Source organism: Akebia trifoliata, chromosome 3 (assembly GCF_017979445.1).
Source record: "Akebia trifoliata isolate Shusen 1 chromosome 3, ASM1797944v1, whole genome shotgun sequence".
Classification (NCBI taxonomy): Eukaryota; Viridiplantae; Streptophyta; class Magnoliopsida; order Ranunculales; family Lardizabalaceae; genus Akebia; species Akebia trifoliata.
In genome coordinates this window covers 38,115,794-38,134,217 of record NC_141377.1, presented here as the reverse complement: position 1 = coordinate 38,134,217, position 18,424 = coordinate 38,115,794, and the positions used below count along the sequence as shown (strand labels likewise).

The 18,424-nt window shown below is 37.1% G+C and overlaps 1 protein-coding gene across 1 annotated transcript; it reads left to right on the top strand.

Moving 5' to 3' along the window:
* The first annotated feature begins 6,567 nt into the window (after positions 1-6,567).
* Positions 6,568-18,214, top strand: LOC147406777 (uncharacterized). The gene is made up of 4 exons (XM_086434981.1): positions 6,568-6,965; positions 7,053-7,113; positions 7,245-7,389; positions 17,710-18,214. Exons 1-4 carry the CDS (start codon positions 6,707-6,709, stop codon positions 17,956-17,958), a joined length of 714 nt encoding a protein of 237 aa, XP_086291107.1. The 5' UTR covers positions 6,568-6,706; the 3' UTR covers positions 17,959-18,214.
* Positions 18,215-18,424: the final 210 nt, after the last annotated feature.

The window sequence follows — 18,424 nt, the reverse complement described above, 5'->3', positions numbered from 1 at the left end:
CGGCAAAACAACATGTGGCAATCTCAAGGAATTTTAGTTGAAGGACCAAATTACATGATAATCTAATTGAGCATCCAAATTACTAGTGAAGCTGATCTACATTTAACTGAGCTTCAATGGTGTGAAGCTTGGTACAAATCCCATGAAGGATGGAGTATAGAGTATAACTGCTTTCGCGGAAATCAAGATGAATCCCTAAACGAGCGTCACCGCTTGAATGGGAATCATGAAGAAAATCTGGGAGAATTTAAGGGAAGAAACCCTTATAAATGCGAATGTGCAACATGCCGAAAAAGAATGAGATTTCTCTCTAAGAAAGATCATATTCTACTTCCTATACTAAATCCTAACTTGGACGTCGGAGTGGTTTGTTGCAGGCCCACCCAGAAACATAGGAAGGTGAAAGATCTTAATCAGAAAAAATTACAAGGTAGTGCAAATTTTCACATCTACAGTTTCCTACAAGTAGGAAGAGAAAATTTATTTCTTAGGTCACTAAGGTTTGTTAGTTAAGTTCACTTTGTTAAAAAAATCGAGATTATACATAGAGAATATGGATACAATGATCCAAGTTCTAAAAGTATAATGTACCCTCTCTCTCCCTCTATAGATAGGGATGTTTCTTCATTACTTTGGTGAGATCAAGATACGAATCTAATCACATATATCAAAAAAGCATCCCATAAAAATTAAAAAGAAGATAAATGATGAACAAAGGGAAAAAGTGAATAAATGACATCGAAAGGTATGCTTGTTTCTAAGTAAAATTATACATTCATTATCATATGCAATCAAGATACGGCCTATTGAATGTATAAAGAATTTACGTATCATATATAAATAATCACTAAAAATGAAGTATATCCTATATAAATTCTCATTAAAAATAATATATTTATTGAAATAATAAATTAAATTAAAAAATATAACTGAAAAAGAATAATAACTATTATGCCGTTAATCAAACTATTAATTTTCTTTGAAAAAAAAAGAGTAAGGAAGACTTGATGCTCCCAAAAAAAAACTGAAGTTTATAAGGAGATAGGAGATGTGTTTGGGAAGAAGGAAAACATATAGGCATAGAAAGTCTCTTCTCTCACACATAGAGAAGGCAAATAGACGTAATTAAATTTTCAAGCAAATACAAAATATCTTTAAAAAATAAGAAATAACAAAAATAACACAATTGCACAAAATAAAGAGATTTACGTGTTTCAACACTGTAGCTACGTCCACAGATTAGATCAAGAACAATCACTCTTTTTTCTTAAATTTTACAGTCTTAGAGATCTCTATTCATAAACCAGGAGTTACCAAAACATAAATCTCTCTCAAATGAGAAACCCCTAAAATAGAAAATACTTAAGAAAATATTATATGATTGCCCTTTTTGTATCCCTAAACAATTTGAGGGGCGGGGTGTTGCCCCCTGCACCCCCGCAACTCTACGTGTAGCGTAACAAAATACAAGACATTTACACGACAATATCTTCACATTTCGATTTGCCCGAATAATATATTTAGTTTGTGAAACCCAAATAAAAATTCAGCAAACTGCAACGATTGGGTTCAAAGTCTTTTGGTACTTGGCTTATTGAATTCCAAGAACTTCAAAACGAACTGTTCTGCAAATCTGTTCACTTTGTAGCAGTTCATAGCTCAATATAAAGACAAATGAATCAGATAACTTAAATTTGGACATATACAAATATCCATAACATCGATATGGAGCAACTTAAGAATTCTAGAAGCTAAAAACTAGACCAAAAAATTACATTGCTGGAAGTAGTAATTGGGGAACGGTGCATCGACCATATTTTGATCCAGAAATTACAACACATCTAAGGGCATTTGGAGAACCCAACAATGCACCGCAATGGCATGGATAGCTTCTGAAGCTCTAGCAATCTTACACATGCCCCCACCAACTCATGAATGCAAATGGGTACAAAGTGGGGAGTCCCTACACCAAATGGCGTTGGAGACATCGAAATGGAGCCCAAACACAGCTTTGAGATGATCCAAAATAGATTTTCTTCCTTGCTCAGCATTGGTTAGTTATTTTCTAACTTTTAATCAACTACAACGAAGACTTAAATAACTTATTTAAACCTTGTAGTCTGTTGGCTATTGTATTGACCTTCTTCATTTGTGGCCCATCGCATGGATGTCTACAATTACTAGGGAATGATACATAAGAAACAAAACCATTGAAAAAGATCCAACATGCACCCATCTTAAAATAAAATCCTCTAATGCGCACTCTTCAAAGCTCACTAATCTGTTATGTGGAAGTGAAATCTAATTCTTATTCATCTATTAGAAACATGTATCAATACAAGCCAATCTATAGAGCTCCCTCACTCCAAACTATGCCCTTCCTCTAAGTGAAAAAAGGAGAAATACACTCTCAAGATGGGTCTACTCTTCACCTGCTACTAATTTGAAGGTACAATAGCCAATGGTAGATCTCAAATCTGTAGGACAACCAGCTCAATCAGCATCTGTAACTTCCCTTCTTCAATATTTTTTTTTTTTTAAACCTTTTTGTATCAATAGCAAAGATATTTATCAATAAGAAAAAGATAGCATATGAAGTAAAAAAAAGCAATTGTATTACCGGTTAAAAGGAATGTGCAAGTTAAAAGTTCCAAAACATCAAGAAAAAGACCAAAAATGAGTGCGGGTTGAAGTAGTGAGAATGGAGATGAACATGTTGGAATATTAGTGAGAATGGAGATGAACATGTTGGAATATTATTATTATTTTCTTATTAAAATTATATTGTGGCCTTTTCACATATACAATTTTTATATAAATACTGGATTGTAATTTGTTCAAAACATGAGGGTAAAATTGAGAATCATGCTTTTGGTCTAGCATTAGTTACTAACATCAAATATGATGGGTTAGTGAACATCCTATTAAAATTATAAGTGATATTCACTTATAATTGAATTTTACGATGGGTAGAAAAACTTAGTATTCTCTTTATAAATAGGTGGTCATCCCCCCTCTCTACACAAATTTTTTATATTCTTGAGATAAAAATTCTCATCACTAAAGGTAAAGGTAAAGTTGGGGTAGTACACCTATTATTCTTAGATCAAGATCAAAGTATTCTTCGTGGATTATCGGAAAAGCAAATCCAGGTATTTTATGTTTATTGTTTTTAGATTCGATTTATTGTTTTGTTCGAGATCAAATCCTATATCCATGTTTATTAAGATAGTAGATTCTCCAACATAACACACTTGAATTAATATGCGACATGCTTTTAGACGAGAATAAGATGAATGGAGAAACAAGATTCACATAGCCAACACCAAATTTTTGGGACAAGCTTTGATGACGACGATGAAAGATCCCAAAAGGCCAACAAAAAAAAAAAAAAAAAAACACATTTGAACAAAAGCAAATGCAATGATAAAATTTGGTGAAAGAGTCCCAAATTGGAGGTTCCCAATGAGAAACAAGATCGTGTAACTTGGTTTATGGTGAAAACCTTTTCAAGATGGATGTCCATTCAATCAAAAGCATCCTAATGGCAATGCACACCTCTGCAACAGTCTACTGTTATCTTAAAAAAATTGACTATTTTAAGTTTTTCCACATACCTCAAGAAAGAGAAAATGGATCTTTCTTCCTCATACCAAATGGCCCACTTAACCAAGATGATTAAGTGCCTAGAATGTCACTTGGGAGAGCCCATGTGATGTCAAAAGGCAACAGGTAAAAACTCCACACCTCCCAATAAACTTGCAATGCATGAACAAATGGTTCCACTCCATCTTTTGAGCTTTGCCCATAACACAATAGTTAATGTCACCAAATGATGATGGTTAAGGTGGTCTGCCTTTGTCAAGAGTCAAAATTGATCTATGTGAATGCCACCACTCGATCTAAGATTTACCCAAGCAACAAAAAGCGTGATCTCTTGTTGAGCTGAATCGAGCTTCATGTGGCGTCCCTAATATACCGAGAATTCAGAGGAGCCAAAAGGCAATGCCCAAGAATTCTCACCACTGTTGTGGAATTCTGAAGCCTATGGAAACACCAATTTCACTACATTATTCTCTCTGATCACCCATTTTGGCATATTTTCCATTGTATATTCCATCTCATGGTCCTCTACAAAACACCTAGTTTTAGACATATTAGCAATTAAATTGCCACCACTGTGAATTCAATCCTGCAACAGCAATTCTGCCCTGCTCATGCCACAGCAAACCATCAAAAATCAATTTTGGACCAGCTAGGTGTGGAAATATGACTATAAAAGTCATTAAGATTTCTATGATGTATCGATGCCTGGTGGCAGCATGTGATGCACTAGTTGAATCAAGCTGTTGGATGGGATTGAAATCCCATCAGGGATCACTTGTAACATTTGTTAGTTTCAATTCGGTGAGGTAAAGAACCTACCAATTTGTGTTTCATTTTTTTATAAAGTGGTTGTATGTGTAGAAGGAGCATACAGATATGAGAATCTACATATTTCCTAATACACCTCTACTCTTGCTATTACGATCCAGCGATACATATGTCTGTGAGTTCATCTCCTCCTCCGATGATTGAGATAAACTATTGTTCTTACAATTGGTATCAAATCAAGCAGAGTTGTGCATTGGTGCCATGGACGGATAGCTCAGGAGTTTAATTGTTCGAACAGAAGTGTCCAAACTTAGTAATTGGGCTTTACGAGAGAGAATTTCTAGTGAGATCAATCATACATGTATATGAGATCAAAATCCTGCACAATACCAAATGTAAGAACAAATAGTTTATCTCAATTGACCGAGGAGATAAACTCATGGATGTGTAGAAATCTTAATGCATAGCTTTTATAGCCATATTTCCTACACTGGGCATTGGAGAAATTTGCTTGCAGTGACAATCAAGCACAACAACAGTAGACAGTCAAGACTGGACGATAAAGGTATGTCTTGTTCAGAGGACCATGTTAAAGCGAAACTCATGAAAGGTTAGGAATTGAAATCAAGATAAGCTTTCCGGCTTGGGAAAATCACATTGATTTTATAACACATTCAATATATTTTAAAACATATTTTTTTTAATCGAATTATAAGACAAATTGAAGTTAGTTCTTTATGGTGTTGGAGTCCTTAATGGCTCCTCAGAACTTATCTTCTGGGGACTTGACTTCCACTTCAAATTCAAGTTTACTCATAGAGTAATCTCTGATGGTGATTCAAAGGAAACACATTTGATAACAAAGGGAAGGAATTGAAAGAGATGAGAGCTAACATGGGGTGTATAAGTAGTAGTGAATGGTTTGGAGCTTTAAATTCATTAGGGGGTCAGTTTCAACAACCATATATCCAACTCAACCATTGTTAGGTGGTGAAAAACAGGATATCTGCATTTAGTTCACCTCCTCAGTGACCATGACATCATCAAAATCATACTAATAAGATGATCTTGATCTCAAAATTTTACATAAAAGTCCCATTGATATTTCTTATAGGTGATGATGGGGTTCATTGATGAAATTTAGACCTTGGGACAATGCGGTTAATGCCTATTAGTAAGCATCTTCTATCCATTATGTAATTCCCACCCCTATTTCTGGTCGTAAAGTAATTCAATATCTATTAGTTATGATGCTCCCAACCTTAACATAGAACTATTTCTCGGTGCTTACAATAACTAAGAGTAAATGAGTACAAATTGACTTGGATAGATAATATCAAATTTTGAATAAAAACTAAATAAATTAGAAGATGACATGCAGATGCACATGGATCAGAAGGATTTATTTGTAATTTAAAATATTAATTAAAAGATTTTTGAAGATTACATAGTAAAAATCATATTTTCATAATTTTGAACATTAACCAATGTGATTATAGGATAATGGGATTGCAAATTTCTTGGTTTTTGATCAAAATGATTTTGATTAAGGTGGGGGAATTTTTCCAAAACATGCGCAACTTATGTTCAAATTCTGATTTCGGTACACTATTCATTTTTATTCCCAAAACATGCTTTTTCCAGTGAATTCATTACTTTTATAATCAACGATTTCATTGATAAATTATCAAATAGATCATTGATAAGGTAAAATCGTTAGTATTTTATCAACGAATTTGTAGATTATAAAAATGATAAATTCACTGTAAAAACTTGTTTTGAGAATTAAAATGAAAAGTGTCCAACACTGTAATTTTATCATATTCAACACATGAAATGGAGATTCACTCTAAAGGTGTCTTATTGAACCTTTGTAATATTTGAACTTTGAAGAGTGTGTTCAAAATTTTGATTGGGGGTACTGATGATAAGTAATTTAAGAAATTGGGATGTAATAATTAAAAGTTAAGGTGCAAATAGTAACTCTGGAAAAGAAGGGTCTTCCTAACGGCACACGTTAAAGTGTAATAAATACACTTTGTAAATTGGATTTTATATTGAAAATACCCTTATGAAAATTTATTTTTACCAAAATACCCTAAGATACTTATTCGTAAGGTGTATTTATTCCACTTTAATGTGTGCCCTAAGAGCACACGTAAAGAAACCCGTGAAAATTATTTCAAAGCCGCTTTGTTAACTTTGGAATCGCCGCTGCTACCTTTTAACAGAAAACCATCCACCCTCTTAGCCTCGATTACTTCGCCCCAGGCGCATTTTAACCACTTTTAATGTCATAATCTTCTAACTCTCTCTCTCTCTCTCTTCTACAATGGAGGCAACAGCTCTCTCGAACTCGTTGGTCTCTTCTCTCACTTCTCACTCATCTCCCTCTCACAAGACTCTCAATCTCGTCTTCTCACCTTCCTCACTCGCGCATCAACGAAGAACTTCATCTTCGAATCGAATCTCTGTTTCTAACTCTAAATCTCGATTTTCGTCGTTTGGATCGAAGAATCAAACTATATCCATCACTCGCTGCTACGTAAATGGAGCAGAAGGATCAGAGAAAGATATTCCTATCGAAAAGAGTAAGCTTTGTTTCAGAATCCTTTGTTTTTAATGTTCTTGTTTGTTCTTTCTGTTTTCGATCAATCAATCGAGTATTTGTGTTTCAGGGTATCCAGCATTTCCCACGGTGATGGATATCAATCAGATTCGTGAGATTTTGCCTCATAGGTGAGTCTTTTATCTTTGATTTTACCTATTTCATAAATTATATTGATTTGGTGTTTAAAGGTAGTCTTTTTTTCTTTTTCTTTTTTTGATAAAAACCCAAGTTTTTAATTTTTAATTTTTGGGTGATTTAGAGCTCCATTTCTTCTGATCGATAGAGTGATCGAGTACAATCCTGGGGTTTCGGCTGTTGCAATTAAAAATGTAACGATTAATGATGATTTCTTTCGGGGGCATTTTCCAGACAGGCCGATTATGCCTGGCGTTCTCATGGTGGAGGTATTGTACTTTTACCATAGCTACAATTTTGGATGTTGTTAATAAATAATTTGGTTCATCTGGAAATTGTGATAGTTGTTTTGGTTGATTTCTTTTAGCAATTTATAGCCTCTGAAAGAATAACAAGGTTCGAAGTGAATATTTTTCTTTGATTATATGAATATGCATAAAGGAATATGAGGAAAGTAGGCATTACTAAGTGATGCTGATGACCCAATCTTTGGATTACAACCCTATCTGTCATGTATGGTAATGGAGATTATGAAAATGGCTTTAGGGGTGATTGAGCTATGTGTTTACCAATTTAAAACGCCTTGATTGCTAATTTTTAGTTGATTGATGAAGATAAGTGCCTGCATAACATCTTTTGAAGTGAATTACTTGCACCATTATTAGTAGTGTGTACTTGCTGACAATGGAAGGCAGCAGTGAGAAAGTTGTTACAAAAGAAACAACATTTGGAAGAGGAGAAACACCTTAAACCACATTTATAACAATGGTTTAGGAATGGACGTGGGGTACTTTTTCTAACTAAATTCTTGATTTTCTTTTTCATTTGAGATGTGTGTAAAGATGCACTTTGGTAAATTGTTACACATATTTGCACATCTTATGTTGGGTTGGTTCTAACAATATGATCAAAAGTTCAAAACTTTACTCATCTACAACTTGGCACAAAAATGACCCATTTGATCATTTCCTTTATTATTATTATTATTTTTTGTATATAAGTATTTCCTTTATTATTTTGTTCTTCCAACAATCCTTAACTCGGTCAAAGCATGAAGAAGGAAACATTGCTGTCTTCCTTAGAATAAAACCTTGAATCTGTAAGGCAAAACAAAAGTAGAAATTCTCTAAATGAATTGAACTTTAATTGATAATCTGAAAGATGATCAAAACCTTCCATGCAATGGCTTAAATTGGCTTTTAGACATCTAGTTTAACTCCACTAGACATCCAGGGGGTTGGCTCAGTGGTAAAACTAGCAACGGGGATTTTCTCTCTCCAGTCATGTGTTTGAAATTGGGTGACCTCTTAGTTTATGTTGTAACACATTGATGTTGTCTTGGTCTCTTTGTTTGTTTGCGTGTCTGTTCATTCTTTTCCATGCTTGTTCTTAGCTTCATGGTCTCCTCAACCATACTATCAATAAAGACTTTTGATTTATCAAAAAAAAATTATTTCTTGGTTCCCCCCCCCCCCCCTTTTTTTAAGTTTTCCCTTGTCGTTTTAAACTTGTATTCTGACTTTGTGACTATGGTCGTGGTTACATATCTAAAACCCTTTGAATGGAGTTACAACGGCTTGAAAGTTATTGTTGCCACTGCACATTATTACAGTAACAGTCGATGCTTTTAAGTCTTATAATTCTATTTAGTGAATTTGGATTGTTCTAGAAATTGCATGGGTCAAACGGACTTATTCCACGGGAATCACCCAATTTGGAGTCCAATAAATGGGTTACCAGGCTTAGGAGCTATTATTACCATTGCACATTACTGTAATGATAGTCACTACTTCCAATTCTTATAATTCTACGAAGCAAAGTTCAATCAATATGGGAATTTAGGGGGCTAAAAGTATGTCCGTTTGGGGTTAGTTGAAATTAAGAGAAAAGGATTGATTTCATTAATTAGCCCTAATCAAGCTTAAAAGGTATTACATAATCATAAGAGAGGAAAAGACTAAAAAGGACAAATATAGACTTATTCTAACACTCCCCCTCAAGTTGGTGCGTGAATGTCAACAACACCCAACTTGGACAGAACACCTTCAAAGGTAATTTTACTAACACCTTTAGTAAGAACATCAGCAAGTTGTTGAGATGTAGGAACAAAATGAGCACAAATTTGTCCAGAAATAATCTTTTCTCTAATAAAATGACAATCAACTTCGATATGCTTCGTTCTGTCATGTTGAATTAGATTTGCCGCTATGTTAATAGCTGATTTGTTAACACAATATAATAAGAAAGGGACTGGCACAGGAAGACACAGGTCAGCTAATAAGATCTTGAGCCACAACAACTCACACACTCCAAGTGTCATAGCTCTGTATTCAGACTCAGCACTCGACCGAGAAACCACATCCTGCTTCTTACTGCGCCAAGTTACTAAGTTACCACCAACTTTAGTACAGTACCCAGAAGTAGAACGTCTATCAGTCACTGAGCCAGCATAGTCTGCATCTGTCCATGCCTCAACACGCAAATGACCATGATTACTGAACAAAATACCTCGATCAGGACATCCCTTCAGATATCTAAGAATACGATAGACTGCAATAAGATGAGATGTTCGAGGCGAGTGCATAAACTGACTTACAACACTAACAGCATAAGCAATATCTGGACAAGTCATAAATAAATAAATCAATTTTCCCACAAGTCGCTGGTACTGCCCAATATCCGACACACACTCCCCCTCAGAATCAGCCAACCTGTGATTCTGCTCAATAGGAGTATCAGCGGGACGAGAACCAATCTGACCGGAGTCAGTGAGTAAATCAAGGACATACTTTCGCTGAGAAACAAATATACCAGATTGGGACCGCGCCACCTCAATACCCAGAAAATAGCGAAGATGCCCAAGATCCTTAATCTCAAATTGACGGCCTAAGTAAGTTTTTACCTCAGTAATACCAGCCATATCATCTCCAGTAAGAACAATATCATCAATATAAACAATCAGAACAACAGTTTTTTTGTGGGAGTGACGCAAGAAAAGGGTGTGATCAGCAGAGCTCTGATGGAAGCCAAATTGATACATGGCCTTAGTAAAATGCTCAGACCATGCACGGGGAGACTGCTTCAGACCATAAAGAGAACGGCGAAGACTACAGACATGTGTAGGAGAGGCAGATGTAAGAAACCCAAGAGGTTGGACCATATAAACCTCTTCCTGAAGATCACCATTGAGAAACGCATTCTTGACATCTAATTGATAGAGAAGCCAACCTTTAATAGCAGCAATAGAAAGAAGAATGCGAATGGTGGTCATTTTGGCAACCAGAGCAAATGTCTCCTGATAATCAATTCCACAAGTCTGAGCATAACCTTTGGCCACCAGACGAGCCTTATACATAGCAATAGAACCGTCTGGATTATGCTTAAGTGTGAAAATCCAACGACATCCCACAGCTTTCCTTCCAGGCGGGAGAGGAACAAGTTCCCAAGTCTGAGTCTTTTCAAGAGCATTCAATTCATCAATCATAGTTGCTTGCCACTCAGGATGAGTAATAGCATCTGCAACAGTAGTAGGAAGAGAAACAGCAGAGACAGAGGCAAGAAAACTTCGATAGGAGGGTGATAGTGCAGAATCAGATACATAATTAGAAATAAGATAAGTACAAGTGCGCTTACCCTTACGAGTGGCAATAGGACGATCATCACAGGGAACAGAAGGTGACGGATCTGAAGGCAAATAGGCGAGTTGGTCTAGCGTAGAAGTGATGGTAGTATCGCGTGGACGCTGAGAGTAAACTTGCAGAGGAGGTGACACACTTACAGGGGGTGGAGAGAAGGGTACAGGTAAGGGAAGAGGAAAGGTAACAGGAAGGGTATCATCCGGGGAATCGAGAGGAAATCACTCAAACTGAGTGCCAACTAACCCAGAGTAGTATGGGGTGTGCTTAAAGAATGAAACATCCCGAGAAATGAAACGTCGACGAGAAGGAGGATGGTAACACCGGTAACCTTTCTGGGTAGATGAATAACCCAAAAATATACATTTAATAGCCTTAGGGTCAAGTTTAGTACGAGTTTGGTCAAGAATTTGAACAAAACACACGTGGAGAAAGGGGAAACAGGGGACGATCCTGATCGAGCTGAGAAAGAGGCGTGGCAAACTGAAGAACGCGGGAGGGGGTGCGATTAATAAGGTAAACAGCAGTAAGAACAGCATCGGCCCAATAAGATTGTGGCACGTTCATACCAATAGAGGTGGCACGAGCTAACTTTAGAATATGACGATTTTTTCTTTCTGAACGACCATTCTGCTGAGGGGTCTTAACATTAGACATTTGATGCTTAATGCCAGACTCTAAACAAAGTTTTAAGACCTCGTTATAGGTGTACTCAGTACCATGATCAGAACGAAAAGTCTTGATGGTACAACCAAACTGGGTATGAACCATAGCAAGAAATTGCTTAAAGATTCCACAAACTTCACTCTTGTGTTTCATAAGATAGACCCAAGTGGTACGACTATGGTCATCAATGAATAAGACAAAGTAACGAAAACCAAGAGTGGATGGGACCGGGGAAAGACCCCACACATCAGAATGAATTAGGTCAAATATAGCAGGTGCAACAGTATTCATACTAATAGGATAGGAAGAACGCACATGTTTAGCTAATTGGCAAGTTTCACAAGAAAAATCAAGCAAATTGTTATTATTAAATAAAACAGGGAACATGTGTTTCAAATATCCAAAAGAAATATGGCCTAAACGTAAGTGCCAACGCATTACAAGAGCCTTATTAGATTGACTACTACAACTAATCTGGGAAACAGAATGGGTGCTAGGTAAACCAGGTATGTCCAAGAGATACAGTCCATTTTCTTCACGTCCAATGTCAATCGTCCTCTTCGACTCCAGATCCTGAAAGATACAATGAGAGGGATAAAAAATTACACTGCAATTCAAAGTTTTGGTAATACTATTAACAGATATAAAATTAGTAGTGAGTTGAGGAACATGCAATGTGTTAGTCAAGGATAAAGAAGATGTAATAGGAAAATGACCTTAACCAGCTATAGAAGACAAATAACCATCAGCAAGGCGAACCTTGCGATGACTAGAACAAACGCTATAAGTTTTGAATAGGGATGACGTACCGGTCATGTTATTAGAGGCACCAGAATCAATGATCTATGGTGAGGAAGTGGTGGAAACACTGTGTGCAGATGCAAAAGTACCTGAGTTAGCAAATGTAGAGACCGGCTGAGATGAAGTCTCCATCTGATTGAAGAATTTTCTGAACTTGTCAAGCTCAGCCTGGGATAGAGATACCAAATCTGATGAGGATGTATTAGCTGAAGGAGGTGATGAATCAATAGTCGACTGAGAAACTACATGAGCTGAAGATCGTTGAGACTGTTGTCGTTGCTGATTAGGACGACCATGAAGTGCATAACATCGAGCCTTCACATGACCCAACTTTCCACAATGATCACACTTATGTCGTTGATGGGTAGACATAGTCCCACTGAGGTTTTGTGGAGACGATAGGCGAGCAAGCATAACGGAATGATCTCGCGAAGAATGAGGTATGACAGCTGCGCGACGACTCTCATCAGCCAAGATATAAGAATATGCGGTCTGTAAAGACGGAAACAGATCCATACCCAACAAATGAACTCTCGCATACTCAAACTCATCCCGAAGACCAGTTAAAAACTGAAAAACCCGATTCTTATCCAAAATCGACGAATATAACGTCTCGTCAAAAGAGTCCTTCTAGGCATAAGATGAGGAATAGAAAGATAACTCTTCCCACCGAGCACGTAACTGTGATATATAGGTGGTAACTGAAGAGTCTCCTTGTGAAAGACGAGAAATCTCACGCTCCAAGTTGAAAATCCTAACATTGTTCTGACATTGAGAGTAAATGCTCTTTGCGGAATCCCATATCTGTTTTGCTGTCGAGGAAAACATAAAACCAGCCGCAATGTGTGGTTGCATAGAAGTAACCAGCCATGAACGGACCATAGAATCATTAGCAAACCAATGGGAGTAAGAGTTGTTAATCTGTGAAGGTTGTTTGTCCGCCCCTGTGAGGTAACCGATCTTCCCTTTTCCACCAATGAACATTTCAACTGATCATGCCCAGAAGAGATAATTAGGACCATCTAATTTCACTGTAGTAATCTGAATACCTGAAAAATCAGTGGAGTGAGAAAGCAGACCGCTCAATCCATTACTATTACCAGTGATCGAGGACGAGGATGTCTCAGAAGCCATCGAATAATCCGAATACTATGGTTGGAAACGAGTTCAAGTAAGATGAGGACACAACTCCCTAGGATAAAGTGATCGCAACACCCGTGAAAACTAATTAAACACTGTTAAATCTAAATAAACACTGCTGTGGGTTATCCGAGCAGTCAATTTCGCAAGTGTAGAGTCTCTAGGAGTAATATTGCTGGTAGAACAGTCCCAAATAACATCTTGCTGTAATCATAGACCTCCACAGATGTTCAAAACAACTGCAGCCATCCTCATATGACCCTGACGACGATCGAATCAGCAAAGAACAATCACCTGCTGTGATTTAGGAGCCCAGATAGCCACCCACAAGTGTCGCACGAACTGAAGCAGCCTTATAACAGCAATTTGCTGTTTCGTACAGGACAGGGAGGTCACCTACTGTGATTTCGAAACCTAGATGGCCACCCGCTAGTGTTGCACGAACTAGAGCAGTCACCTATTGGTGTCGCCTGCTCAGAATCATACACTTGCTGTGATCGCAGGGCTCAAACAGCCACTTACCAACGTCGTACGAGGCAGACTGTGATCGCAAGAGTTGAAAGAAGCTGTTTTCAGAGTCGCAAGGCTCAAAGACATCCACTTTGGGTGTCGCAAGGCTTAAACAAAGCCACTATAGGCATCGTAATCCTCAAACAGCACTACTGCTGTGAACACAGCCTGATCGCAGGCTCTGAATGGGTATGAACTCCCTATCGCATGATGCAATAGGGTTGTATAGTGGCTGAGAACCCCCGTAGGGGTGATACGAACTGTAGACTAGTGTGTGTGTGTGTTGTTTTAACGAAGATTAGTCACTGGTTTGTCGCAGAATGAGTGGAAGATCGATGGAGGTAGAGAGAGAGAAAGAGAGGCTCTGATACCAAATTGAAATTAAGAGAAAAGGATTGATTTCATTAATTAGCCCTAATCAGGCTTAAAAGGTATTACATAATCATAAGAGAGGAAAAGACTAAAAAGGACAAATATAGACTTATTCTAACAGGGTTTGTGCGGAGAATCCCGTAAAATTCGTAGCCAATCCCATATTCATCGAGATTAGGGGAGAAAATTATTCTCTATTGATCCTTCTTTCCTTTTGTAGTGCCAAATGTAGGGATGTGGTGCATAGAGTGTTAAAATGATGTCATGAATTTACCCATGTAGATGGTGCTAAATGAATATAAGGGCATTTAAGTCATCTTTATTAGTTTATAACAAAAGACTAATGTCAAAGGGGCTTTCTTATAAATAATAATCTAGGGTAACAAAGAAAGAGGCAGGACTCTAATTTGGGCTCTCTCTCTCATCTCTTTGCTCTTGGAGGGATCCTTTCCTCTTCTTGGGGGGCTTCCTCTTTGATATGAGGAGCCACCATCTTCCCTCCTCATCATCTAAGACCTTATCCGCCATTTACCCCTTCTACAACCATCATTAAGAGGACATAATTTTGGCTATGAATCCGAGAGTATTTTCATGTAGGAAGGATACTGTATTTCGTGCATTTCTACTTGAAACACAAAGATTAGTTAAAAATTGGGTTCTAAACCTCAAAGTGCCATCCCCACCATTTCTTCCAAGTCCTCACTTGCACATAGTGCACAAGGATGGCTCCCAGGTTACTCTAGTGAGGTAGGTGTAAGGGAAATTAGTAGAGGCTCACATTAATAGGAAAAAAAAAAAGTAATTAAAAACTGGATTTCGATTGAAGAAGGGGGAATGCTAATATTTATATACAAATATATATATTCTACATGTGCAGTTGATATGTAGTTCTTCAAATCATCAAGTTTTAGCATTAAAAGGGCAAAAAAAATATTTGTTCTGAGTTTCCACTATTCTAGGGAGATATCTCTCAAATATTGATTTTTTGAGAACTAAAAAGGGCTTTTTTGGCATATAATTGGGCTCCAAAACTCTATTTCTTCTCCTTTTCGATATGTGAGAATGGGGGTTATTTATAGCCTTTTTTTTGTTTTGGGGGGGGGGGGGGGGGGGGGGGGGGGTCAAATCTGATTTGGAAAACCGGATGCATCTTCTTACTTTCCAAATTGGATGCATCTTCGATATGTGAGAATGGGGGTTATTTATAGCCTTCTTACTTCTCGCTTGTTTCTCCATTGCCCTTTGAGAATTGAAAACTTTGAAAATGTTGCGAAATTTGGAGGTGTCTATGGTCATGTTTCAAAGGGGCATACACAAGATGCTGGTTTATATATATCTGCAAACTTTGTTTTGGGTCTCCTGATGACCATGGTTCAAAATTTCGTGTCGTTTCTAATGTTTTGGCTGAACATTCTGATTTTTCTGAAACAGGCACTACACATCGACCTTGAAACATTGAATGTTCTGTTCGGAATCATTTTGTTTTTCTCTTGACCAAAACATTACCTTGAAGCAAGACTTTAAACCTTGCTTGCAACCCAAATGGGTGCAGATTCTACCTTTCGTGGTGGTGGATATATGTTTAGAAATGATCCCTTTCATCGCTCGTTGGAAGACAAGATACTCTACTTGTGTTGCTAATATGTTTTTCAAGGATCGTGTGTTACATGTTGTATTGAAGACAATTTATGATTGATGCCTTTGCTAGACATAAAAAAATAGTTCGAGAGAAGGTTCACTTGATCAACAAGAGCCATGAAAATTACAAAGCCACAAATGGGTATCAATGGGTCAAAATCTTCTTTGAATGGACCTCGTCATGGTGGATATGCCAAACGATAGGTATCTTATTAGAAATAGGTGAAGCCGAGAACGATTGGTCCATGTCAAATCATGAAACGGATTAATGACCATGCTTACGAGGTTGAGCTTCTTGTAGGTTTGGGTATTTCCCTGTTTTTGACGTGGCTGATCTATTCAATGTGACCCACAAAAACATGCAGCCAAGTTTGTTGCTCATTTTGTAGCATTATCTACTCCTTATCCCAGACATGGGGTTAAGCAACATGACTCCTATTTCACCATTCAATTATATAATGAATCACATCTTCAGTAATGATGTTATCTCAATATGTTCTCTTAATACCTCCGAACAAGTCATTTTTTGGCTTCCTTTCACAGTCTAGCCTTTGGCTTGTCCCAAACCACATCTTGTTGATACCAATCATTGGTCTCCCTTATGTATGCTTGAACTATCTCAATCAAACTACCTTTATTTTACCTCCTATTGAGGCCAGTCATAAATTCTGTTTGAGTGTACCCTTTTTATTCTTTCTTTCCTAGTGTTACTACCCATCCATCTCAACATCCGCATCTCTGCTACACTCGTTATATGAACAAATTGTTTTTTGACTACCCAACATTATCCTCCATAAGCATGTTGGTCTTACTGTTATCTTGTAAAAAAATTCCCTGATCAGTGGAAGTCGGTTACCTTTATTCCTGTAGCACTAATTCTATGGATCATATCCTCACCAATCACTCCATCTCTATAGATTATTGAAGTCAACTAACAGACTGATTTCTTTAGGATATTTCTTGTTCGTCAATCTTAACTTGGTGCCTATAAGCACCATTACCAAATAACCGAAAAAAAGAGGAAGAAAGAGGATAAATAGTTGAAAGGGCCTATAGAAGTCATCTAGGGTCAAGTGTAATGAAAGGTTGGGGTTGGACAATACCTGAATCATTGAAGCAAAACTTTAAGTAATTAGAGGATAACCTATACTGCATTTGTAATGAAGACAATTTGAGGACCCGGGTTCTCTCTATCAAGGAGGACGAAGCAATTATACAAGTGACACTTGTTTGGACACTATTTTTGGACTACTATTGTTTTAGTTTCAGGAGTATTTTGGGAATACATGTAGCCATGAAGAACGGAAATGAAGAAAGGAATCCAGTAAGAATACTTTAGTGCTTCTCTTTAATGTTTACATCAGAAGGCCTAGATTTAAATGTTACTTGACAAAGTAATGATGGTGATTTACTCGGGTTTTGAGTTGGTTAGGGGGTTGTATTTAAGCCAAAAAAAAAGTGTGCTGGAATTTTTCTGAGAGTTATTTTACTTTCAACATACATAAGTTTGCTTATTTGTAATTTGGATTACTTCTCGTTTTCTGGATTTGTAATTTTTTTAGCTTTGGGTGGTTCAAATCACGCCAGCACTGAGTACTGAACTCATTAAAAAAAGGCATATCGATAAAATAAAATAAAAAAAGAAAAAAGGATTCAATGTTAGAGTTCTCAAAATGCATCCACAAAGGCTAAACACCCACACTGAACTACTAAATATTTTCAACTTCTCTCACTCAATCATTATTGTACTTTGCATTCATTGAATAAACAGGTCTCCCTAATATTTATTGTGTTGTTAATTACTACTAAATGGTGGTTGAATTCCAGGCCATGGCTCAGGTTGGTGGCATAGTGATGCTGCAACCAGAAGTGGGTGGTTCTCGTGAAAATTTCTTCTTTGCTGGAATTGACAAAGTGAGGTTCCGGAAACCAGTGGTTGCAGGGGACATCTTGGTTATGAAAATGACTCTCATTAAGCTGCAAAAACGCTTTGGAATAGCAAAAATGGAAGGGAAGGCGTATGTTGGTGGCGAAGTGGCCTGCGAGGGTGAGTTCTTGATGGCTACCGGTAGTTAATGATGTGCACAGTATATGATTCTGCTGTCAAATCCTTCATGTTTTTTTTTTTCCCCCTTTCCCTTCATTCCTTTTACTTTTCTGATGCAAACCTCAGCAGATGTCTTCAAACATTTTGTAATCTTGAGAGTTGTATAAGCATCACCCCTGAATTTCGTTTAGAACATAAGTGTTGCAAACATAATGAATTGCTTCTTGGCATTTTGTACCCAAGATTTCAGGTGATCTAACTGAATAATTGCAAAATTTTCTGATCGATCTTGTTTCGTTAAACTTCCATTCCTAAACCAACACATAATTGACATAAATTTGGTTTTGTCTGAGGAGAACTCGTCTGTGCTGGATATTTAACTATATGATGGTATGATCTAAAATCCCATTTTATTGTAGGCTTTGTAATGGCATTACAATGCAGTTGGTTTACATACAATTTTTAGGCAACTACCAACCCCTGACATTTTTAAGC

What these genes read in the sequence shown, in the direction of transcription:
- LOC147406777 (XM_086434981.1), top strand. Translation starts at nt 6,707, where the DNA reads ATGGAGGCAACAGCTCTCTCGAACTCGTTGGTCTCTTCTCTCACTTCT. An exon ending in AGATATTCCTATCGAAAAGA is followed by an intron (nt 6,966 to 7,052) that starts GTAAGCTTTGTT and finishes TTTGTGTTTCAG; the next exon opens with GGTATCCAGCATTTCCCACG. An exon ending in CTGGCGTTCTCATGGTGGAG is followed by an intron (nt 7,390 to 17,709) that starts GTATTGTACTTT and finishes GTTGAATTCCAG; the next exon opens with GCCATGGCTCAGGTTGGTGG.